At 41.9% G+C, this 26,491-nt stretch overlaps 1 protein-coding gene across 5 annotated transcripts in view; it reads right to left on the reverse strand.

Moving 5' to 3' along the window:
* Positions 1 to 3,480: 3,480 nt before the first annotated feature.
* The window catches only part of LOC117150352 (neural cell adhesion molecule 2), a 40,186-nt gene continuing 17,175 nt past the window's right edge, over positions 3,481 to 26,491 (reverse strand). For 4 of the 5 annotated variants that reach the window (XM_033317207.1, XM_033317206.1, XM_033317205.1 and 1 more), the window contains exons 3-13: positions 16,889 to 16,930; positions 16,483 to 16,688; positions 16,359 to 16,424; positions 16,256 to 16,295; positions 16,002 to 16,157; positions 15,756 to 15,884; positions 14,023 to 14,160; positions 10,912 to 11,076; positions 10,755 to 10,814; positions 9,667 to 9,753; positions 3,481 to 5,741 (exon numbers count right to left, since the gene is read on the reverse strand). In XM_033317207.1, coding sequence (XP_033173098.1) covers positions 4,975 to 5,741; positions 9,667 to 9,753; positions 10,755 to 10,814; positions 10,912 to 11,076; positions 14,023 to 14,160; positions 15,756 to 15,884; positions 16,002 to 16,157; positions 16,256 to 16,295; positions 16,359 to 16,424; positions 16,483 to 16,688; positions 16,889 to 16,930 — 1,856 coding nt within the window. In that variant the 3' untranslated portion in view covers positions 3,481 to 4,974. The remainder of the gene's footprint in view (positions 5,742 to 9,666; positions 9,754 to 10,754; positions 10,815 to 10,911; positions 11,077 to 14,022; positions 14,161 to 15,755; positions 15,885 to 16,001; positions 16,158 to 16,255; positions 16,296 to 16,358; positions 16,425 to 16,482; positions 16,689 to 16,888; positions 16,931 to 26,491) is intronic. The other variant, XM_033317208.1, reaches the window with a different exon arrangement.

The following is a 26,491-nucleotide window of genomic DNA, read 5'->3' on the forward strand; positions in this document are numbered from 1 at the left end:
GGGTATTTCCAAATCCTTGTTATTTTTGTTTTGTTTTTTGTTTGTTGTATTCGAGTATTTTTTCCTCCTGTCGACGCTGCCGTCGTCGTTTTTGCATTTATTTTGCGGCTAAAACTTTAATTGAGTTTTAAACCATTTTGCCGGTCCGTCCCCATCTCCGACAGCGTTTTCACTGCGTCCGAATTGTTTGTGTGGATTTTTTTTTGCTGCCCAGACTGGGCGGTACGAAAAGGGGGTATGGCCCGGCCTTTGAGTGATGAGTTTGGGCTGCAAATGTTTTTATTTTTGTTTTTTTTTTCGGTGATCCTTGCTTTTCTTTTCAGCCTCTCAGGGATGCCAGGGGATGCATTGCTTTGCCAACACTTTAATTTTCGCATTTTTATTTGTTAGTTTCAGTTTTCCGGGCAGTTTGCATTTTGAGTGCCAGGATGTTTGAAAATATTCTACTGCTTTGGGGTGAAAGCACCTGTTTAGTTAATCATAAGATCCTATTCAAAATAAACTGGTCGGTTGTGAAAAAGTAATTAAAAATGTTTGCAAACCATTTATGACTAACTTTGGCCCCTAAAAATTAAAATAAGCTAGATTCGAAATACTTATTATGTAGACCTAGCCCACTAGTTTTTGCCTTATTCTGTCAAACTAATTGAAATATATGCTATCAAAGTAATTCTATCAAGTATAAAACATTTTTAAAGGCCCGTATTTATCATTTTTACGGCCGGGTCTGTGATCTCGAATTTTCCCATTTATTTTCGAATGATACCGGACTATCCTGTATGCAAACCATTAACAAAATTTGTGCGGCCAAAGGATGCATTTACACCTCTAATAAATATGGTATTAAATCCATTTTGACAACAGGCACCGGTGCGATAGCGAAAAGGGGAGCCGGTGCCCATCTATCATCATAAAAATAAACCGGACAGAGACCAACAGGAACGTGCTGTCTGCCTCCCCTTTGGCCGCAGTGGTTATAAAACATTAAACATGAAATCGGTGGTGGATCGCGGATGGAAGGAGGGAGTGCGGGAGTGCGGGAGGGAGCGAACCGAACTGTTAGGCTCCCTGGGCCACAATCAACATCATTAACGCGTGCTCTAAAAGCCATTTATTTAGTGGCCAATGCGGACAGGCTGAGCCATGTTAAAAATGCTCAAAGGCTGCAGCCTTTGGGGCATCGAGTGTGAGTGTGGGAAACTATAAATTCAACGCTTTTAGCATAATTGCCGGCGCATGTGCGTGTCGCTCCAGAGACGCTCGAGCGTTGTGAGCGTTATGATAAGTGGTCGCCCAAGGATGTAAGCGTCAACACTGGCGAGCGCTATGTTATGCCCTCCATCCGGCCATTACTCGCCCGAATCCTGCTCTTGTTGGTTTACCACTCATATAGCCGGCAGTGTGGTAATTGCCATCCTTCTGCAGAGTCCAGACCTTTGTCAAAATATTATACAGCTTAATAGACTCGGGCGGCTAAGAGGATGACGGGCTGCTCTTTAACCCTTCTGCGGCATAAAAACACTCGAGAGCTGGCAGGCACTAACACTGGATATTTATCGTTTGTCTAATCGAAGCAAATCAGGTCAAAGTGGTCGGGCGGCGGTAGCGGGTTAACGGGTTAAACAGGCTCAATGGGGCGTATGCTTGATTTATGCGTTTCAGGTCTGACTTAATTGCCGCAAATATGCGTGCAGACCTAGTGATAATAAACATAGCTCTGGGAAGATGGATGTGATGGAGAAGTGACTGAAACTGGTATTATATTTCTCTGGCTATTCTTTTATTGCACGCTTGCGGCTTGCACTTTAATTAGCATACCATATATTAAAGAAGTGCTTCTAGAACTTAAGTGAATAATTTAAGTTGAAGGAAAGGCTTCTATAAGGGAATTATATTTTTGTTTTGTTTTAGAAAACTGGGGCTTTAAACAATTAAATCTTCCCCAATTTTAGACTGCCTCTAGTCAGAAGTTTAGCCTCATTCCATTGAGTCCCGCATGCTCACCTGTCTGGGCCAACCAGTGAGCATCCTGAAAAGGCAAACAAACACATGGCCATTTACAGTCACGTTCACGGAAAAATGTCGTCGACATTTTTAGCTCCTTGGCCATTTTTGCTGCAGCCGTTTGTGCAGCTGGCAGCGTTTATGTTGACGCAGATTTAATTACAATGTTGGTGCTTCGTTCACGTTTATGCCACTGCAACTTGGACTGCACAGTCGTCCTTGTTATGGAAGTATGTGTAAACAGCTCCCGGCAGGAGTGCGATGGTGTGGGGATTGCCCTCTGGCGGGGAGTAGTAGCTGCCGCCTTTGTTTAACAACAAATACCCTGAGCGTCGAACAGTCGCATATATGTGCGACTGACTTCGCCATATTCAGGTCTTTCTGGTCTGGCTCGACTGGTGCTACCTTTATGCACTTTACAAATTGAATTTTCCACTTGCATTCGTAGCGGGATTGTTCCATTCGCAGAAGCCACGTGAAAGACAAGAGAGATCGAGTAACTCTGACAACTTTGTTAGCAACACTTTTTTAGCTACCTTTTGCAGTTTATATGTTCAAGTGTTTATTTTAAAATTGTATATCTTTCTTCTATGTAATCATAATTTTCAATTAGTAGATTTGTTAGCTATTTTTAACAAGTCTAACAAATAAATTAACTTAACATAACATAAAAAAAAACTATACATAAGTTTTCTGTACATTATTTTTAAAAAGCACTTCAGACAATCTAAAATCTCTAAAGATTTCTGTGCCACCTTTACCAACGCGAAATTTCCTCCTTACAGCAAAATTGCATCGCTCATACGCACTGTGAGCCGCAAAGTTAGTGAAAGAGATGGAAATGACGAGAACGCATCGATTATTTGGTATGTTCCATTCAGCCTCTGCTAATTGCTTGGAAATTTCGCTCATTTCCACACCAAGTAATTTCAATGGCAACCGCAACATTTCAACAGAGGCAGCTGCAACAATTCCTATAAACAAGCTGCAACAAAAGCGAAAAACAGGAGAAAAATCGGTTTGGCCTGGATTCAAATAGAGTCTACGTATGTGTAGGCATTTACTCTCGTTTTCTTCCATTGTGGCCTTGCTTTTGCTTTTATCCATTATACTTCACTCGTTTTTGTTCTTTTCTTGAATTATTGCATATGTGGGCAATTAGACTCTCTTCAACGAGTGGACTAATTGCCATCCTTTCTTTTTAAATTGTTATTATATAATCATTTTGGCAGCATGTCAAATGCAAATAAATCTAATCCCAAATAAACCAAAATTGTGATATATACCTTATCCGATTTGAATCCACCCTTGTGTTTAGCAACTGCATTTTGTATTGTTCTTCTGCTTGGTTACTTGCGGAAAATTGCATGGTTGTCTGTTACCCAGGATCTGGATGAAAAATACGATGCCGGATGTTGTTTTGTCCTTGAGGGGGGAATTTAGTAACATTGGATGGGCTTGTTTTTGGGCTTTATTTTTGCTGTAAACTTTTGCGTACATTTACATACAAATATGTCACATAGATATGCCACTTATTCACATATATAGAGCTCAATACATATATAATAAGATATAACTAACTTAGACGCTAGGTATAATTTTCCGACATTATATTTAAGTATTCTGAGCTTCTTAAGTAGGCTTAATTAAATAGTTCTCATCATCATTTTCAACTGCAAAATTTTGCTTGCTTTTCCTGCGGTTCTACATCTAAAGATATATATTTTATTTATTTAACGCGTTAACATTCATTTCAACTTGTATATGATAGTATGAGATAATTATTTACAATGCAAACTTAAGCGCAATTTATAATAATTATTATAATCATTATTATTTGGATAGGGTCAGGTATGCCCTATGAGCCTCAGATGGAAATATATGTATTAGTAGCACATATAGTTTTCTTTATATATACAGCGATGTTTCAATGGGTTTATTTAATACTCTTGCCTTGCACCATTGAAATATTTACAATTAATTAATCTCTACAACAAAATAAACAAAATTAAGGTAAATTTCGTATTCATTGAGCTTTTTATTTATTACATGCTCTGTTTGCTCATAAAGTTAAACATATATTAATTGCAATGCAACCCAAATTAATTGAAGAAGCGTATTGTTAACAGCTTCATTTTTGGGTTAACAAATTGCTAAAACAATTTCAATAGTTTGTTAAGTATCAGCTCTAAATCCAATAAATTACTTAATACAACACTTTTTTGTTTTAGCTATTGGTTCTCAATTTTTTGTTTTATTTTTATTTGCTCTTATAATTCTGCTAAATTTACTATGTAAATTCGCTATGTATGAGTATGCGTAAATACTTTCATCTAAATGCAAATTTGATTAACCGTATTTCCGTTTTTTTGCCATTCCAGTATTGCATTTTTTTGGTGATTTAATTAATTAATTTTCTTTTAATTGGTTTATACATAATGAAACATTTTTTACTTTCCTGTGTGTTGTGAACAAAAACCATAATGATCTCTAATTGTTTTGAAAATTAATTGTGAGAAATGAAATGAAGATATATATGACTTTTTTTTTAGTAATATAACTTTATTTATATAAAACCATAAAAAAAGTATTACATGCTTTCAATATATTGTTTGTAATAAAATATAATTGTTTTTCAATACATTTATGAAAGTAATAGGTACATAACATTTTGTTAGACTTCCGATTAGTTCTAAAACCCCATCAGTTGCCGAATGTCGGATGTAGCCATCATTATTTGCTGCACTTCAGCTGTCACTTCTGGCCAGCTCGTCCCTAACATGATTTTCATTTTACGCTCTAGTATAAACATATCTATATCTGACTCTCAACCACTGCAGTTGCCTGGACCGCTCGCACGTCCCACTTCGTCCTCGTTATCCTGGTCCTCGTCTGGCCAAGGTTTGATTTCATTCTTCAAGCTGCTTGTGCCCTAAATGAGTTTCTTTTTGCCTTTGCAATTATTTGATTTCATCTTGAAAACATCCGGGAGCAGAGCATTTCGAAAGTACTTGGCCTGGCAGGGGTGGTATTTTTGGCGACAACCTTATTACCACGGTTGCCCCAAAATGTGCACATTAAATGTTGCCTATGCGTCGCGCTAATAGAAAATGTTCCGATGTGCCGGCCGATAAAATGCAGCAACATTGGCAGCCACCGAACAAAACAGCCAGCCAATATTACTATGCAAATGAGCATTGGCCACTGCCATTGATGTTGCCACTTCCACTGACATTGCCACTGCCACTGCCACAGCCTTTGCCATTGCCATTGGCGTTCGCATAGGCGTTGGTATTGCGTTGACGCGCCACACGGCGTATGAGCAATGTGAAATATGCGCGAATGCCGCGCCCACATCTGTGGGCGTTCGGTAATGCGACTGTTGTTGTTGTTGATTTCGCTCACGCAATGGCTTCTGCTCTCCCAGCATTCGGCGGCGGTATCGTTGTTGACAACGGTCTCCGGTGAGTTCGGCCGATTTTCCACATTACTCATACGCCACCGACTTGGGGCTGAGACCAGCGATAACGTCGACAGCCAGAGAAGGCTCTGTCCCGCCGCCAGCGGCAAAGAGCTCGATAAACGTTTGAAAATCCCAAATGATTGCGTTTTAATGCCGAGCATTATTTTAGCAAGTAGATTATGCTGCGCCAGTGAGCCTGCAGAATTGTGGAATGCTCCGGGCGGATTACGCACGGGCGTTTGATTGTTATCGCCATTGTTTCCAGCATGGTTGCCTGCGGGTGAAAAGAGCGAGTGGGAAAGCATGTAGTAATCAGTTTTTTGGTTAGTGGGGTTTATGTTTTCATTTATTCTGTGCATTCTGCGAATACCAAATTGGCACTGGATAAATTATCATCACGGGGTCTGGTTTTGGGTCAGGTCGAGCGGATATTGGCATTGGTGGAATGTGCCATCAAGTTGGGACATGGATTTTGGGTGGCATTAAAGTAAATTGCTCTTCCCTGCCGGCAAGTGTGCTGTGCACTTAATAGTTCGATGGTTGTGTGCGAGGGTTACTTTGCTGGTTAAATCGTTGCATATATGTTACTGACTGAAATCATCTATAATTTTGCTGGCTTGTAAGGGTTGGTAAATTATGAAACTTGCCTTGCTTATAACTACGTTTGGGTGCCAACTCTAAGAAATAAATTTGTATTCACTGCTCTCAGGACTTCACTCAGCTTGTTGACCTCCTACAGTTGCCCCTTTCAGAGTTTTTTCTTTATTTACACATATTTACCAGCACATTCCGCCATTTTACAGCGTCATTGTACTTCTTTACAACTCCAAGGCATTCGGACAGCGATTACTTGGCCATATTTCTCCGTTCTTTGTCTGCCCTGTCCCAATTGACCACCCACTGTCTCCGGCTGATTGAGTGTCTTTGTGGCGTTTTCTGCTGCTGTTGGTTTTTATGCACGTCATTGAACGCACTTTGTTGACCGCACGTCAATGCCGGATATATCGCTATATATATGGATTGTATATGGATGGGGAACAGTGGTTGAGAGCAGACGAAAAATGACAGTCGAAATCGGAGCTGGTTGCAAAGTAATAATGAGTTCCAACTAAAAAATCATTCCTTAATTGCAGCCATCCATCATTATTCCACTTATATTCACCCCTTTTGTGTACAATTCGTCCATTGCGGCCCACTGCCATGGGAAAGTTGATGGGGCAGGACCTGCGGGGCTATTAAATATATTTTATCTGCTTTTAATCTTTGGCGTTCGACTTTTCGTCGGCTGACCCCATAAATAACCACAAAGTGGGCTTTAAGAGCGCATTCTCTTGACTCTGAATGGTTTGTTGACTGTGCGGCATGAGGCTATTGCCACAACAACAGTCGGAGTCATAAATATAAAGTGATAGATGGGTATGGGTTGGCGGGCCAAATGCGAAATTGAATTGTCTACAAAAAGCTTTGATATAAAGCGTTGGGAAATGGGATTCTAATGAAAGAGGATTCTCTTCAGAGAAATTCTTAAAAATCGTTATGTTAAGTGATAAATGAGAGCATAATAATTTCTATTCCAACTGATAAACTGGCATCAAAAGTTTTGCAAGCGGAAAGCCCCCACGATCCGACCCACATATGACATCCAGCATCACACCGATTGTTTACCTTTGACTGCCTGCTTAAAGGTAAACCTTAAAAGTGCCACATATGCCCCAGGCATTCGACTGATGTCAGCGGTATATAGATTGCGGTGGGTTGGGAAATCCCGAGGTAGCAGACAGTCAATGCCCGCATTTACGGTTGATTGAGAGCACGGCGAAAAGGTGTCAGCCCGACAGGCAGACAATTTGGATGGCATATTTCATTTGATGTGAGGCAATAAATATTTCCGTTTTGGCCTGGTTTTCCTTTTTGTTTTGTCGCATCCTTTTTTTCTGCCTTCTGCCTTTTGGCTTAGTCCTCGCATAGCCTTTGTGATATTTTATTTATAAGCCACGGCGCGGAGAAATCAACGTCGGAACTGCCAATCGGCAATCAATCAACAAAAATCATTTCCCAATGCGATTTTGCGGCACAGTATTGCCAGTCGCTTGGCTGGAACTCTGTTAAAAAAAATTTAGAATACCCACACTATTGTGTGGCATTGCTAATTTTTACTAAATATCCATATATCCGAGCGAACGATGAAAAGATAGATAGATTTCATATTTCAGCTTAAATGGTTTTTTATCTTAGGTATTATATATTTGCAGATTCACATTTAATATATTTCTATCAATATATAAATCTGCTTATATCTACATTTCATTTTATTTTATCGACAAATATAAATTAAATTCCAGCTGGTTAATTTCTTAATACAGATTTTATATTCAAAATAAATGCACTCTAACCTTTGCTTTTATTTCATAAATATCATATTTATGAAACACTTATGATATCATAAATAGTGAATAATAAATTATTTTCAATTATAATCCACCCAGTAACTTAAGCCCACCGTTTCCTATTCTCTTAGTGCTTCTTAAACTCAGCATCTTCTGTTCAAGCGTCTTCATTGAGTTTTCCCAGACACTTGGAGCACCCAAACTCCTATGTTGAATCAATGGCGCCCCACCAGGAGTAAGTCCCTGCTCTGCCCACTTCTCCCACTAGAGAGATATCCACTCGCCAGGTTTCCCCCTTCCATCCGTAGACTCTCTGCCATAATGAACAGACATTTTATCTGGATTTTTGCATTCTTCTCTTTTCTACCCCCTTTTTTGGGGGCGCTTACAATGCTCGAATGCCTTTGGAGCCAGAATGCCTCTGTAGCCAAAAAGGACTGGGGGGCTGCCACGCCCCCACTGAAGCGGTTTGGGCTTCAGTTCATTAGTGCAATCGGTTGAACGGCATTTTACGGACGCGTGCCTTAAATAATTGCATTTTAAATGCAATAAGCACAGTCAGAAATATGCCCGAAAATAGGAAACCAGAATAATAATACCAGTCGGTCGTTGGCCCGGCAATTCAGCAAAGGATTAATTCGGCCCAAAGGCAGGCAGCAGAAAATTGGCAAAGCCATTGTTTATGGCTAATTTAACTGTCTGCTGCGGTTGGAATATCAACTATCACATCCGGAGGGCGTTTAGCCGCCAAATTTGATAGCCCATAAAAACAAAAGGAAGTGGACACATGTCCTGTCCACACCTCCGTTCAAAACATACGCTCACAAATACCAGATAGATGGCCAGCCAGATGAACCTTGTCGTTGACATGGCCAAAATGTCAGTGTCAATCAACAATGTCGCTAGTTTTTATTGCTCCCAGCCGCTTGATGGTGTTGCTGGTGTCGCCCGTTGGCATTTTTATTGCTGCAAAATGTATCTGACTTGCAAACGGAGGAGGTCAACATATCAACAAACCACAAAATACTATTGGGTAAAATATCTAACATGAAATATTTTATTGTATTTATCTATGTTGTTTTTCTTGTTTAACAAGTGCTATTATTATGACTTTTGTGGTTACGCGGTTGTGTGCATTTGCAAAAGCCGGCTTTAAATTCAATTTATATTGGCAACATTTGAATGCAATGGTAAACAAGTAGATATTTCTTTTCAAGTAAAGCTAAAAGAATTTATTGCCATTTAAAGTTGGCCTGTGTCTTCATCCGCCATTCTCTGTGCAAGTTTCGACTTCTTTGTTTGCCAAAGTTATTGTGGCGTAAGCCCCATTTATTGCTTTTTCCGTCAATGCAATGGCTTATGGCACTACAACAGTCCAAGATTCCGGCAGCAGAGAAGTGCAATTTGTATTTGCCACGGAATGCGGATGAATGAAAATAACACAACACAGCGGCAAGCTGTAGGGAAATTTAATTAATCTCCAACGTTTGTGCTAAACACTTGGGCAATATTGTGCGCAGTCCAAGTTTTCGGACCCAGGAGAAAAGATTAAAATTATGAGATCACACGGCGACGCACTTGAAATGAAAGAAATGCCATAAAAGCAAAAAGGCGACCACGAGGGGCAACTTTGGCCTCGCAATGCGCAAATATAGTTGAATATGCAGCACGGTCCATAAAATGCCACTAAAGGAGAGATAGCCATGAAAAAAGTGGGTGGAGGGGAATGCGGTGATGGAGATGGCTTGGAGATGGGTCCTTCGGAGCGGATGAAAGGCTGAAGGTAGATAGAGATGTGGATATAGTACTTACCTTGGGCTCCGTCACGCCACTCCTCAACCCCATAATCAGGCAGAGCGTTAGCCGAGTCAAATTTATTTCTATGACGTCTCTTGCCATCTTTATATATTTTTTACACATTTTTAATTTTATGCAGCAAGCGTCAGTCGAGGAGTGTGCAATATAGTTCAGGGAGAGATCGGGATAACGCGGTTGTTGTCGGTTCATGTTGTTGTTGGTTGGTTGGAGAAGGGCATAACATGAAAGAAATATTCAAATTAGGAAAGGTTTTGGGAAACAACGGAGAAAAGGATAGAAATGGAAACCATATAAAAAAGAATTTAGTAATACACATTTACACAGAGATGCCATGGGTAATTGTATGCTAAGGTATTTCTATTTAATTTTGCATTTATTTGCATTTAATAGCCCTTTGAAGCGGCTAAAACGCCGTACAACAGCCAACAAAAACAACAGCTAGCCAAAACAAAAACTGAAATCGCATGCAACTTTTTGACTTGATGGAGCTTAAACGAGGTGGATGGATGAGGATGGGGTGCGGTCTTATGTGGAGTGCTTTCCACGATGGTTCTTGTGTTTTTCGGCTATTCGCGTTGATTACTGTAATTTCAGGATGTTAAGGACTCTTATCGCTTTCACTTAGCAAATCTATGATGTTTGTGAGCCGAGGCTAAGTGATTTTTCGAAATTTAAAGTCTAACCCTTCTACTTTTATCGAAAGATTTAAGAGCCTAGTGATGTTCACACACAGTATGATTCTTTTGAAAATAAACAAAATATGATGTCCTTTGTTTTGATATTCGTGATTATCTGCCCTTTTTGAAACAATTTAATGCATTGTGCTGACTGTGATTTTGTGCTTTGCAGTGCATAAAATTAAAAACCCATTAAATGTTGCTCTACAATTCATGACGAAGCAAAAAAAAATTATGCTGCGATGCTTATGGTTGAAATTTAATCAATTAGGGAGTTGATCGAATGGCTGTGTACTGCACATGATGCGAATTAAATTTTTTTCCACAATTGTTTGCTTTTAAAGCGTACAGCAAACTTTAACAAGTGAAATGCACTTAATGGTCAATAGAGAAAATAAGTCTTACCATAGCTGCGGTTCAGCAAGGACATTTCTGAAATGATGGCAGTGGTTGGTGTCGGCATTTCTGTAAGCAAAATGGATATATTCATTAGAAAAGCTGGCTGTGTATATATTATTTCAAGTGGTTTTTTATGTAGCAAATGCTAAATATTCTCGCTTACCGTCCAGTTTTATATTTCCATCCGTTTCGCCAAGCGAATTCTTGGCCACGCAGCGATATGTGCCGAAATCGTTGGGTCCAACGGCACGGATTTTCAACTTCATGTACTTTGTGTAACCGCTGACGGTTGATGTGGTCTCGTATTTATCGCCGGCTCGCGAGGTGTCTGAAAGTGCGAGAAATGCGGGAAAACTGTCAGTCGTCAGCGGCGGTGGTCTTTTAAGTGACAATTTTCCAGCCATAGCGATATGGTTGGAAAACAAGTGCATGTACGTGTGTGTGTGTAAGGGGAAAAAATCAATTAATTAATGTCACCTGCACTGGGTGGCCGTAGTTTTTGTTGTTTTCACTGCCGGCCAAGTGCAGTGAAGTGAGTCGTTTTCTCAATCGGAGGACTCCAACTAATTACACCAAGCCCCTCCATACAGAAACCAACACCCCACTTCTTCGCCGAATGTGTGATTGTGTGTGTGTAATTAAAACTGGCGCAGTTCCTCAGCCATTTCCATTGCCATCGCCAACTAAAACTTTTCTCATTAATCAGTGAAAATCTAAAAGAAAAACTTTTGTTCAGCTGCCGTCTGTGGCTTTAATTTCGTTCCATTTCGTTTCGTTTCATTTCGTATTGTGTTGCCTACTTTTTGGGGCCCGGCTATGAAAACGAGAACAAGTAGCTGGCAGTAAGTAGCATTAAATATATAAACTTAATTTCACTTTGATTGCTTGGCGCATTGTAAGGCGATATCGCATGTTATCCATACGTCATGTTGTCCTTTGTCTATGCCACTTTGCGAGTGTGAGTGTGTGTGTGTGTATGGTGTGTTCTTGGGTTCCTGTGACAAATGTCTTTAGTTTCCCCTGTTTTCTTTTTCGTCAGCACCAAACAATGGGGAAAAACAATTTTCCACATAGCGCCCAACTTGCATGTGACCCGCTCCTGCGACTTCTTTTTATAGCCCCAGTCACCTTTTGTGATACTTCTCCATCTCTCTGCATATGCCATGCCACAACTACAGACGTAGGCCCACATGTAAGTCCCTCCGACACGCAAATATATAATTTTTCTCATAATCATCGGCGGCAGCAATTCTTTTCCCTGCCTGCCAAGTCTTTCCAGGAACTTTATACTTTTAATACCAGCCGCAGCGAAGGAAAGTTTCGGTTTCTCGAACTAAATGTAGAATTGCTTGTTCCGCAGACTGGCGCTCTGTACGTTTGTGATATATGGCATCTGCTGCAGACAGTTCAGCGAGGGTAGCTCATAAACATGGAAATCGAAATTCTGATATTCAGAATGTAGCTGAGTACAAGAGCATTTAAATGAATCGTTAAAAATATTATAGTAAAATAGGTATAAATATTTGTATTTATTACTCTTTACACATAAAAGAATAGTGTAACAATTTTTTTGGGTTTTAATTTCGAATTGCATAAAAGAGGGTCGTTTCTTCTCTTCAAGCTACCCCGCTTAGTACCTCTATTCATGATAGTTATATGGAACCCAATGGAAAGGCGGTTAAAATTTATTACCCAAACTTTTGGTGGCTGTTGGCCATACATCATGAACGTGGCTTTCATATCTCGTATCTTGGCTCGCATTTTCCTCGCAATGACTTAGTTTTTCGCTTGTGCGTGTGTGCATATGAAATGTCATATATCCGAGTCGCTATTTCCTACCAGGGACAGCAAAAGCCAAGCCATAGATTTCCCTTTGAATTGGGCATGGCTATGCCTATCGAACAAACAAAGTGACATTTAAGCATAAAATGAAACCAAATGACAGTTCATCAAACGCTCGTCCATATACATATATAGCTCTATTTTTATGCATATGAGCTGCCACCAGTGAGTCATTGAGGTTGATTTCCATTGAATTTCAGCCTTAAGGCGACGGAACTATATATTCATTGGAAAACTATCAACCCAAAAAAAAAACAACATTTGGCATCACCCTTAAAATTTTCCTTACCCTAGCATTTAAATTCCATTTTAATTTAGCAAAACTGCCATGAGTTCCGACATTCAATTCATGCTATTTCCCTTTGGTATTTTGGCACAGATGCAAATGTGTCTGCAAATGTGATTATGTTTAAATAATTTCCGCAACAAAATAATATTTTCGGACGTTTTCATTACCTCTATTCAATTTGTATTGCGTATCGATTTTGCGAGTATATTTAATTGCTCATTTCCAATCTACCAAATATGTTTTTATGTAGCTTAGCAAATTTTACATTTTTCCCGTATTTAACATGATTGAGTTTTGGAAGCGGCGATATTAATTAATTTTATTTACGACATATTGATTGTTTATATGAACTTAAAGTTGGAGGTCATGTTTCTGTGAACCTTTAAAACCAAATAACCATTTTTGAACTTTTCCTAGCTAATGGAAAAGCCTAATTATTTTTTAAACTTGATTTTGATGATTATGGCAATTATAACGTAGTTGTCTTAAAGGATTCAAGATATTTAAAGCTCGCAACATACTCACAGCTTGGGGTGAGTGTTTTGGAAATCTACTCAGCTCTCTATCTGACACATGTTCAATCTCTGCCTGCCCCCAACATTTTGGCTTCTTTTGAAAACTGTCTGGTGTCAATCAAAGAGAAAACTGTTAAAACGTCATCCCATAAAGATGGGACACTTTAAGGCAGTCCTGTTCGAAATGCCACAATGTAGCTGCCTTCTGTGTGCACGTGTGTGTAAACGTGCATTTTAAGCCTGTCACACAGTGCGTATGAGCAACGCATTTTATGGCGAACCATTGGACGCGGAAAGCCGAAAACTTCCATGTAAAACAATAAAAAAAGGACACCACATTCAACATTCGCTTGCACTGCCTTGCATCTGAAAAAGCGAAATAAACGGGATCAGCTCAACTGAGGTTTTCCCAAGTTTTCATTTTGTTTTCCCTTCGGGCCTTTCCCATGTCAATTTTTCGCTGCACCGGCTCAAGCGTGTAAAGAAGTCCGAGGTGTTGGTTGGCATGCTTGAAAATTACATTGTAAGCTTATTTACACAGGTTTCCTGCAGTTAATACAAGTTCCTTCCTCATTCAATCTTATTTACAGGCAGTGCTTCCAAAGAACGATTCACGACCCTGTCTTACCCGATATGATCATATCCCCGCGTTCCGTGGTCCAGTAGTTAATCGATGCTGGATAGGCCTCCGTGTGGCACTCGAGTATAACATCTTGGCCCAGATAGGCTCCCTCCAGCTGATTGGGTATGGAAAGCATTGGCGGAACTGTTAACAAGGAAAATGTATTAAATTGTTTAAGCTAGCTGAATTAAAGTGTATTTTATAAATTATAAAAAGTGATAACTACATTATTTCAAACAAAATCATAGACTGTAAGCTTGATGCTCGCGAAAGTAATCCACTTCCATTATCTCTAAATTGAATCCATTATGCCATCAAATGCAACTACCATACATCCGCAGTAATCTGTTCCAGCATCCGCAGCCCCATGGAATAGCCCTTTTCAGAGCCCACACCCATGCCGGGTGCGTCACGAACCTTTCATCAGCTATACGGCTCTATCCGAGTTTTACCGAGAATTTTGCATACCATTTTACGTGAGTTTACAAACTGTTTTTGGATTAAAATGCACTCAGTCATTAAAAGTGCGCCTGGGAGCGAGTGATTGTGTCTGGGACACGGCCGTCCATCTGGGCGGGGTGTGTGTGCGTAAATAGCTTTGCTTGCCACCGCCGCTGATACTGAAGGGGAAAATTCGTGGGTGGGTATGGGTGTGGGTGTGGGCAAGGCAGTAACAACAACAACAACAAGAGTTGCTCTGCGAATGGTGAACGCATTTTGGCCACGCACACATCACGGGGGCACAAAATAACACCTGCCGACAAACAAACAAACAAGCAAACGCCCACAAACAAAGCGAAATGAGCGCAGTGCATCAGCGCTGGGCGACTAGAGATGGAAGCTGGGGGAAATATCCTTTATAAATTCAAATATGTATATTTTCGAGTTTCAATGAGTGGTAATATTTTGATGCAGCCTAGAGTGTCATTCACATATTCGAACAAACAATCCTTACATATAGCCTGTGCTCCACTTGAGTACATTTCCACAATCATCACTCATCTGTTTGTAAACTATGGCTAGTTAATTAATCCCATCGTAAGCTGTCCATCTCTAGCATTTTCGGCCACTGGCAGTGCGGCACACACGGTAAGCTCTCACAGGTAAATTAATTTAACGTGACTGCAGCTTTTGGTCGATTTTGGCCAAGTGCGTGGGCATTTCCACCCACTGCCCACCGTCGCCGCCCATCGCCCCTTTGTGTGCCAATGTTGAGGACGCGTTGCGGTTATTGCCCCAAAAACTGCATTGGCAACATGCAAGTGGGGGTGGTGCCACCACCACCACCGAAGTGGGTGTTGCACCGCCTTGTTTTGTGTGTATTTTACGCATTGAATCCAGCGTTCGTCACACTTTCCAGTTTCCACACACCCTCCCTACTCAACGTGGCATAAATATTGCAAAAGAGTTAAGCTCGAAATGGATTTTACGTTATTTCTGCAGTATCCGTTTTACGCAGCACAGAAAATCGGACTAAAAAAAATCGTCATACACCAGACTCATTTAAATAACGAAATTGGTTACTTGAAGTGGAGCCACAAGAACCATGATGCAATAGTTTGATAAATTTAAAAAAATAAGTTACAAATTGATCATCACATATTATACTGATTTCTTAACAATTTCACAAGTTATCACAGTAGTAAGATATAATATGAAAGAAAGCAACTGCAACTTTTCGCTTCTTTAGCGAGTTAGCTAACTTTTGTGTTTTGGCCAACCAATTGACATTTACTCACATTGCACACGAAGGTGGACCCGTTTACTAATCGAAGGTGGGACTCCGTTGGAGGCGACGCACAGATACGCGGCCATGTGCAGGCGACTCACTTTGGTGATGTGCAGCAGCTCACCGTCGACCACGTTGACTGTGGGGATCAGGAATTGGGGATTGGGTATAGAATTGGGTATAGAAGAGAGAAGGGAGGAGGGAGAGAAGAAACCGGTGAGGCCAGAGTGCAATGCGGCGAAATAAGGTCGCTTACCGTGCTCCCCGCCAATTAGCATCTCCTCGCCGTCCTCGCGTCGCCACATGACGTAGGGCTCCGGATAGCCACGTGCCTTGCAAACCAGCGAGATGTTCTGACCCTCGCGCACCACCATATCGTTGCTGGTCAGGCCCTCGACAATCATCGGTGGAACTGGATGGTTGGGGGAAAAAGCGAGCCGGGTGTTATCGTGGCCAATGGGTCACACTGGGGGTCAGTGGACGGCGATAGGGATTAGTTGTCGTACTCACCCACCACCTGCAAATAGCCCTTCCTGGAGCGCATGGGATCCTGTAGGGAGTGAAGAGATTAAATTGGTGATTCCCCGAACTTACTTAGGCCACTTGAGCTCACCGTGTTCACTTGGCACATGTACCAGCCGCGATCCGTCTCCTCAACCTCCTTGATGTGCAAGTACCACTGCAAAAATGAAATATTGTTTTAAAATTTAACCTATTAATTTTGCAGTAATGCCCACCGAACGATGGTCATTGTAGGTCAGGCTGATGCGGCTGTTCTGCGAGATCACGTTGTGGTGAATGGATAGGATCGTCTGCGTGTCCACCCGCACCCAGGCCACCTTGTAGCCCTTGAGGTTCTCCACCACACATGCCATTAGGGCATCTCGACCCACGGAAACGGTGACATTGGCAATGGGTTCCGCGAATCGTGGAAAGTCGGAATCTGCAAGGATAAACACGGGGTGAAACAGATAGTTTATTTTGTTTACTTAGTCCTTTTCAGTTCCCTGGGACCTTGCCGCTGGCAAAAGAGCGAAGGGACGGACATTTTCCTAGCATCCTGTGTCCGCTGCACTGCGGCACATTGCGCATACGTCCCGTGTGACGCTCGAAAAACAGAAGAAATGGGAGCGTATTAATTACCTTCCTGTGCCGTCTGCTGGGTGTCCAGTCGCGTGTGCTTGCCTGCGAGCGAAATAAACGAAATGGAGAGTGTTAGGACATTTAATTAATTTAATTTCACTTCTGCAACGACATTTCGGCTGCCCACTCCAAAGGGGTAATAAACAAAAATTAATTAGCCAGGCCAGCCAAAAAACGTTGTCGTGGACAGAAGACAGGACGGAAATTGTGTCTGTCGTCGTGTTTTGCTGATACGACAGAAATTCCGGCTGCGCTTTCAGATTTTTGTTTTTAGTTTCATTTATTGCACTCGTTCTATGACAAAAGTTCAAGTATAATTGTTTCTGGCTGCGTTGGCACTTTTTACTCATTCTCCGCAGCTGCAGCGGAAACTTTTACTGTTCGAGAATGACAGGAAATAATTGTGCCAAAAAAGGTGAAAGGTGTTGGCAGGGAAATTTTCCAATAAAAACTTCAAGCAAAGTGCAAAACTAGTAATGTTGCGTTCCACATTTTCGTCCCGATGGCAGAGAAGTCAAATTTGTTTGCGACTGTTATTTGCAATATCGGAAATATTGGGCTATTCATCTTCAACCTTTTTTTTATTTTTATGGCCATGCCAGACACTTTACAAATGAGTTCGGGAAATTTGAGCCAGCAGCAAAAGCAAATCGCATTCGCCTTGAAGAGCTCGACGAGCGATGTCCGTAACATAAAACCGGGTAAATTGAAAAACGCTTAAGCATTTTTACAGCTTTTAACACGGTGCCGCATATTGAATTACGTTCACTTTAGCCCGTCTTCCTTTGCCAGCAGGACAACTGCTACCGTTTCCTGCCACTGGCCATTGGCTTACCACCCCCAATTTTCCCACCATTTTCCCCCATTTCCCCCGTCCATCTGAATTTTCCTCGGGCACTTTTCAACTTCAGTTCCCCCGGAGCAGCTGCTGTTTATGCCTTTTCAGCTACGAAAAAATGCTCAACACGATTTTCGCTGTTGATTTACGTTTTAGCACGTTTTTCGTACAGCTTAGCTGCCGTTTTTCCTGCTTTCATTCTTATATAGCAAAAGTTTTTTCCATAGTTGAGCATGACAGGTTGCACTCGGCAGCTTTTCGCTTTCCATTCGAATGCTGTTTCACTTTTCCTTTGCTATTTAATGAGCACCTTTTTATCGCCACTGAGATTTGTCCCTGACTCCTTTGGCCTCAATCCTGCAGGACACAGCACCCGCTATTCTCTCGCATTTTGGCAATGTAAAATGAACCCCATTTGACTGCGCTTACCCTTTGCATTCGTGATTATGTTTTTTTCCTTTAATTTGTTATTTAGCTGCTGTGTGTCAACATGGCTCACGTGGCACACAGCCCTCGACTCTCAATTCTCGACTCCGGGCTCTGTACTCTGGCCCCTGGACACCAGTCAATCAGTCGGAGCTCCAGAGCTCTATTCACGATCCGGCGACCGGATTCTATTTGTCCTGGGTCCACCTGCACCCATTGGCCTCTTTGTGCAAACGCGGGCAACCATTCAATTTGTCAGGCTCGACGGCGGCAGGTTCCCTTTCCCGCAGCCTAAACTGCCTTTTGAACTTTGTGCAAACAAAACGCACCGGGAAATGTCCGAGCTGAAAAGTGCCAGCCACTTTCAATGAGCCCATCCTGTGCGCTTAAGCTCGATTCTGATGCCGAATACTATACGCAAACTAGAAAATTTGAAAACTCCCCAGAATAATACAAAAGTAGTTATCTGCATGAAATAAATTGTAATAAAATGTAATAGATCGTTACTTTCTAAATTCTCTAAAATACGAGTATTCTTCATGAAAAACAACATTCAAGGCTAAATTTGAATTTTGCGCTTTAAGAAATGCATGCACAATGGTATCAAAATGCTAACTTTAGTTTATAAAATTTAAGTGCGAGCATCCATTATGCACTGCAGTTGTTTCCCGGATATTGAACGGTTTAGTGGTAAGACGGATTACAGGTTGTGGCGATGGGTGGTTAGCCTGGACGAAAGGAGATTCCACCTTGCCATCCGCAGGCCTAATCTCGACGGCCTCCGCAAACCAAATGGTCGTCATAAACAAAGGACACACACAAAAGAAAACTTTTGCCAAGACGTGCCGCCTACTCGATTTTCGACAATGCCCGCAAATAAACTGCGGATACAGTGGGCGCATAAAGCAATTATTCCAGTAAAAATTAGGTGGCATGACACACGTTTTTGCCATTTAAAAAACATTTGCGGACATTTGATAGAGCGCTCGAAGTTCATAGCCAGTTCTTATCAATTTTAAATACCCATAAATACCGATTAATCGGATAGGTTTTGTTTAGTTTTTACAATAGCTTAGATGTTTGACGTTTTTAAGTCTTTTTGCTAGAAATAAATTTGAATGGATTAAATTAAAATTGAATTTGCTTTAAAGACCTTAGTGACCACATGTTATTATTTTCCTGCCCACTGTAAGCTGCTTAGGTCTTTGCTGAGCTTTCCTTCCGTTTCCCTTTTTATGGGCCCATCTTTTTTGTTGGCCATTTTTTCCGTTTATTTGGCTTGGGATGTCTTTGGTAAAACTGGAGAAATACTTCTGCCGGCCGTTTATTGTCGTTTATTTGTCTTTCTGCCATTTTTATATTTACGCATATAATCGCTTTCAACGCTTGCCGGCGCCTTGGGAGGGCCTATAGGAAGGACGTGGGTCTGGAAGGCGCTTATAAATATGATGTTATCGCTTTTTATGGTCCACTTTTATTGCAGGCACTCAGTCTTGCGTTTTGTTTGCTGATTGCTTGCCATTATTCAAATGTATTTGTTTAATTCCCGGGGATTGGCAGCCACAAATCATTTTAAATCCGCAATATGTCAACAAATATTTGGACAACGAGCACATTCTTTTTGGTTCGTATCGCAGATGCTCCTTGTGCGGGTCATTATTGTGGCTTATATCCCTGGCTAAGGACTCTTGGCGGCCCATTACAAGCACCCACTTAACCACTTGTGCATTCCCTTGCCACCAAAGCAGCCTAACAAGCGGCGAGCTTATAATCACATTGCGTATACGTAATTAGTTCAGGGATTGATAAGGCGAGGAAATCGTCTACGCCGAGCTCTATTGCCATACCACAAGCCGTGAGAATGTTCCACAAACTGATTATACTTGCACTTTGTTGACAAACGAGCTGATTAAATGCCGGCTCTCGCTCATTATGCAATTAACCGGCAACTCAGACCCTCTGATCCGCCTTTATCGCCCAACACCACCCAACTGTGAATGTGAATGCGAATGCGAGTGTGCGGGTGCCTAATAAGATGACCGAAGGCTCTGGGGCCTATTTACCTTAAAGCCTTAGATGCGAAACTAGTTGATTGTATTAAATTTTGATTACCAATTGCTTAAACATTAGAGACGATTACATTACTGCAAAGGCGTTTGAGCCTACATGTGTAATTTAATATGGCAAGAAAGGTAAGCAAATCTTAAATATTTGGTGTCAGTACAATTACCTATGTTAATAATCAAACTGACTGATAACTGGGTTGCTACACAGCTAATCTAAATTTATGTTTTCTTGAGACAAAGATCTGCCGAACAACATATTTTACAATACCTTTTAGTATTGTACAAAAATCCCGTTTAACAACATTTCTTCGCACTTTTTTCTATATTCCTTAGCGTGAAATAAACAAGAACTACCATATTCAACAAACCCAACAGGTTAGCAACTGTTAATCAGGAATGCATACTACGAGTATAGCTGGCAGCATATGGAATGCTTTGTGCAAATTGTTTACTTTTTGTCATAGAGGAAATACCAACCAGATTCCCACAAAATCCGACACAGAAAACCCAAGCGGCAGAATGCTGTGAATTTGAGCACAGCGAGTTGAGGGAGGAGGTGTACGAAAAAGTGTCTAAGAATGCAAAGCAAATATCTACCCGACAATATATGTAGTTATATATTCAGAGAAAACAGAGGAGACCGCACAACGAACTGGGGATGCGGCCAAAAGTGCATTTCGCCAACTTGGCAGACAAATGAACTCGAAGTGAACCCGAAGTACACATGTTAGGAGGATACTTATTGTGTGTCTTGCTGCCAAAATGCTTAGTCTGTGTAACGAGTTACTTGTTCGCCGACAAGACAATGGTTCAATTCCAGATTCAACCTGATCGATGACGCGATCCGAAAAACTCATTAAGAACTTTAATTAAATCGAGAGTCGGCCAAGAGCAAGTGCGAAGATTGCACTGCAGTAAGAGAACTCATTATTCATAACGACACGAAGGCAGAGGACTGAGAATCAGGGTCCAGCTGGAGTGGCGTTGGCAGCTGCAACAGCTCGACTCGGCTTTTCCCGCTCCTCCATGAAGCATGCGGCAAATAAAAACAAAATATGTGCGAAAATGTGTCGGAAAGTGAGCGAAAACATAAAACATGCCAGCGAGCCAGAGTGGGGATCCGAATCCACGGATCTCCCAACTTCCCCAACAACTTATGTTGCAAGAACGTCAGGACTCTGCTGCAGCAGAGTGGTTGAGGAGGTCCTTTAGGTGTTGGCCATGGCTTCAGTCACCTGACAGCAGCTACGCTTAAATTGCGCTTAACGTTTTAATAAATGAGTGTGACAAACGCAGTTGAATGGATTACGGGCAGGTGAAACTATGCGTTTATAATTGCGGTTTGCTCACTTAAAGTGGTAGGAGTACGACTTAAAGGGACCGTTTAATTATTAAAGGAGATTCAAAGCATTATTGAACAGAAGTTTTCAGAGTTCAATAAAGATTGAGAGTTTTCAGTTGCAACAAAGTCCTCAAATTCTTGAATTAAACATGCTGTCACTCACTCAGTTCGTTCTCCTGCTCAAAAGGCGCTCACTCAACTGGGCGATGTGACAGCGGGAAATTAAACGACATGCAAATTGCATGACCATCAAAAGTGGCCGACACTGTGCAGTGCATTACTCATACGCCCCATATGTCAGCGCTTCGACGACTGGCGACATCTTGCCGCCGAAAGTTGGGCGAAAGGAGCGAAAGGAGCGAACGGAGTGAAATGAGTGAACAACGGAGCGAAACGAGTCGTAAGTGAATTTATTTCAAACAATTATGCAGCAATTAACAAACAGATGACGGCAATTAAACTGCAGCCAGGCAAGCGGAAAGGCGGTGCAACGGGGGAAGATGTCGAGTTGTGTCAAGTGCAGCAATCGACAGGCGGCAGCAGTGAATGCAACTTGTGAGTCTGCTGCATTATTCAGGCAATATTTCACACACTCACGCGTCGAGAAATGCACTTTATGCCTGCCCTACCCTACCGTTCAGTTCGCTGCGAGTTGAATAATTTTTCAATAATTCAATTGGCCTTACTCGCTTTTTCCGGGCAGATTACGTATGCGCCGTGTTATCTTCCGGAGATGGCGGTGCACTTGCGTGCCTCAAGTGGCGGAGTGTTGTGTTCGATCATTTTCGATTCGCCATTAAAATCATTGTTTGTTGCATACTTCTACTCTTCGAGCAGAAGAGGCCACGAAGTGAATTTCCGGGCAAACATTTCCGGCCGCAGAAACCACTTCACAAATTAAGTTGTCAACAATTTCAGCCATATCGCAACGATTTAATCTTCACACCTAAATTATTTATGTAAAAAGCCACGCTTGCCCCGCTCGCACACCATTTCCACACCACCCACCTTCCCCCTCCCAACACACCGCATTAATACATACACACAAGTGCCTTGTTAGCCGTCGCTCATGCAATAAAACGCTCAGCTGCTCTTACGCCTGTCGCTGTGTTGTTGTTCAGCCGTTGAGCCTTTTGTTTAATAAATTATGTAAAATGCGCCAAATTGAATTTGAAATTCATGCAGCCTTTCGCCTGGTTATGGGAATTAAGATATGTCGACAGTCAGAATGAGCGGTCACAGGGGGAGGGGCGGGTGGATAATGGTAAAGGGGGCAGTGGGCAGGGGGCAGGGGGCAGGGAGCAGGGAGCAGGAAAATGGAACTGAAACGAAGCCATTTTCCCAGACATAAAGTCGCCACTTTCAGTCTGGCACGTACAGACAGTTAACATATGCCTTGGATTTGGGATTGCGGGGAAAATGGCATTCTGTGGTTCGAGTTGGGCAACGATTTTGCTGGAAATAGGTGTAAATTGGGCTGACTCAATTTAATGAGATAAATATTCAAATTTATTCATATCGCTGCAGGTGGCTAAAGGCATTGTTTCGATTTGTAATTAAATAGAACCCTGGCGCTTGTGGCTTTATCAACAAATGCCGCTTAAAGTCAGGTGAGTTAAGTAAATTGAAATTTTTTGGTTCTGATTTTAAGAATTTAAGAATAAAACATATTTCGAAAGGAAAGTATTTATATTATGATTTAAGTAAAAACTTAACTCTTCACTTTAATTTCTTAGTCTTTAAAATAAAACTTGGCACGTCTGGGTTGGGAAAAGTTTCATACGAGCTGCTTTAAGTAGACCATAAAACCGAAGAAAGTCAAGAAAACGGCGCGGACAGAAAAACTTCTATGGCGATATAAAAACGAATGGGATTGCATTAATGTGGGCAAGTCAAGACCGCCGGTGCCCAGCATGCAATCGTAAACATAATTTACTCGCCAGAATTCGTGGAAATAATAATTAGGGACTGGATCACAACAAAAGGCCTTGGCCGTTCTGTCCCAGAATTATAAATGAAGTGTGAACAAGAGTTTGAAGCCACTCCCTTTTCCGCTGCCGAAGTCCGCAAAAAAAAAAAAACAAAAAAAGGGGAAAAAATGTGCGCCTTTTGAGACATTATTAAAAGTTTTTCGTTTTCCCCCCTTTTTTGCGGGATTCTTTGGGGGGCAGTCATTTACATTAACATCCTTTCATCCTGTGTTGACAAAAATATCAAAATGAAATTGCTGCATAATTTGTTCTTTCCGCCTCGCGTCTCCGTTGCTGTTTGCCGAGTGTCGTTTGGGGAAACTTTTCTATTAATTTTTGTGGCCGTCATTTGGCGGCCAGCAAAGTGTAAATAAATACAACCAGCTCCACCCGCAGTTTCTACGCAAAATTTCTTATCTTGGGGACCGTCGAAGCGCAAACTTAAATTAAAATGTTGGCAGGACATTCGTTGAATTATTCAGTAACTTTGTGGCAAACTCTTTGGCTTTTTATTTTGCGGCCAGTTGCCTTCGCTGAAGACAAATGTAAATTTTCTCCCGCCATCTTAGCGACATCTGTTTCAATGTCTTTCAGGGATTCCGCGTTGAACAAGCTAAGTGAAGTTCGTTAGGTAATTAAAAAACAAGGGGAGTTGCAGAATCTCGTGTTCCTATTTACTCGCAATGCTTTAAGCAAATATTTAAATGTTAACGAGAAGTTGGCTCTTTATTGTTGTAACCCCTCAATAAATATCGTTTAAGTAAAATATACAAGGTATAAATAATTTATCTGTATACTTGGGGTATGGTGAAGCTATAACTTACGAAATGTTTGGTAAGGGAAAGGAGCATTTTTCATTCAACTCAAACCGTTTAACTTAAATTGTCTTAAATTTCAACAGGCTGTCGCCGAAGAGCCCGGCGGCCACAGTGGTCATAAAAAATGAATGTGGCCAACTTGACTCCAATCTGGAGAGTGGCTGGGAATGGGCTGACGACCACCCGGCTCCAGACTGACTGAGTGAGGTGGCGAAGGCCAGAAAGTCAAGCAGTTGGCTTTTCACTTTGCTCTCGCAGCTCCTCCTCGGCTCAGTGCGTCCTGGGGGCATAATTTCCCAATTTCAGGCTCATGTGCCGCACACACAAACGGGAAATCCCTTTAGCCATCTCTCAGCAACTCGCTCGCTCCGGGATTCCCTCTTCAATCAAGCACAATGGGCCGTTGAATCGCTTAAGCGCTCGCTTTTCCTTAACTCCAACCCCCACCCCCGCACACACACACTTGCACACATAAAACAACACTTTGCCACGGTCAGTTACCAGTTACGCACGGGCCACGCCCACGAAACGCCCCTTTGCAGACTTGCCCCACTTGTTATTTATATTATGACCACTCACAGTTGTTGGCTCATTGTCATAAATTCTCCCAAGTGTTTGCCGTGCGGCCCATCCGAAAAAGTGAGAGTGAAAAGACGAAGAAAAGATTTCCTTGGCCGTGTGCGAGAAATGCTCGTTGTTTGTTTGTTTGTTTGCCTTGGTTTCGGCTGCCGTATCCCGAGGGTCATTGTAGCCAAACAATGGCAGCCTCTTGGCCAATTTAATAAATTCCATAAATTGTTCATGTTCGACTACCAGCATTGACGAATGCAGCCTGTTGGTTGTCCGTATTTCGAAGTCAACCAGTCAAGTTGTCCGTGGTATCAGAGTGCGTATCTCTGGCCAAAGATAACAGCCAATTTATAAGCACCACTTCTTAGCACACTTGTCTGAAAAAAGAGTTTGCTATTTAATTACTCCCCAGGCAGAATGCGTGCTAGCCCATATTCGTTTTGCACCTCGCCGAGAAAGTTTTCAACACGCCCGAATGGAAGTTTGAGGTGCTCCATTTGAATTCATGTTAAGGCAACCACTAAGCGCATAATCTTGTAAACTTGGCCAAAATTCACCAAATGCCATAACTAAAATAAGCAAGCAGCCAACGAAGGATGCTCAAGCAAAGGGAGTGAAACATATTATGCCCGAGGGCACAGCCAGATTCTGAGCATGGCTTCTTTGGCAAAGTTTTTGCAATGGTAATGGTAATGGTACTGGTGCAAGTGCTTGATGCAAATTATTTGGCCTGGAGGTTAACTAGGGTCGTTTAGCAAATGCCTAACCCACAAAAAGACGCAGCACCAATAGAGATGATCTCGTGAAGAGAGACCTTTAATTAGGAAAGCGAAAAGAGTGCTGTAAAAATCTTAACTACAATTGGGATATTCAAGATTTTATAGCTTATTAACTTTAACTAACATAGTTTTTTAGTTTTTGAACATTAATCTTTCGTGACTTTTGTCACGCGCTTCGTGAGCCTTAAGCTCACGCTGCCATTCCTAGACTCGCCGTCTTTTTATGAGTCCTGCATGCATTGGCATTCATGAGAGTGAGCCCAGTATTTTTGTGAGCCCAACGAGTGGGTGGTAGATGGGCGCACCGGAGGGCTTACCACAGTCTGAGCTGCATCTCCGAGCCCAACAACAATGGCAGGTACAATAAATGCCTTTCAACTGCGGTTTCACATGCACTTGAAGTGAAGTGGCGGCGAATGGAGGGTAGCACGAATGGAGGGGAGTTGACTTGGGGTCAGGGTGCACGGGCTTGGAGGCGATGTGCGGAAACTGTGAGGCAATGGAACTGGTCTGGTGGCAGTGTCATAAGCCTCAAGTGCTATTTGCAGTGAAGTGCAGCATACATGATAGTTGGGGTGTCGGCTCCATCTGCTCTCCCCAGAATTTTGGTCTCTGCCATACCGCATCTTACTTGTGCAGCTCCGTACTGGTCTGCTCCTAATGAAACTTTATCCCTGGAGTGCTAAATGTCTGGCCAGATGGCCAAGCTCGAGCAAAAGTCCAAGCATTTTGGGCACTTTCCCCAACTATGTTTCGGTATCTGCACTGGGTTATTACCAGCATCTGTATCTGAA

The sequence above is a fragment of the Drosophila mauritiana genome, chromosome 2L, assembly GCF_004382145.1.
Source record: "Drosophila mauritiana strain mau12 chromosome 2L, ASM438214v1, whole genome shotgun sequence".
Classification (NCBI taxonomy): Eukaryota; Metazoa; Arthropoda; class Insecta; order Diptera; family Drosophilidae; genus Drosophila; species Drosophila mauritiana.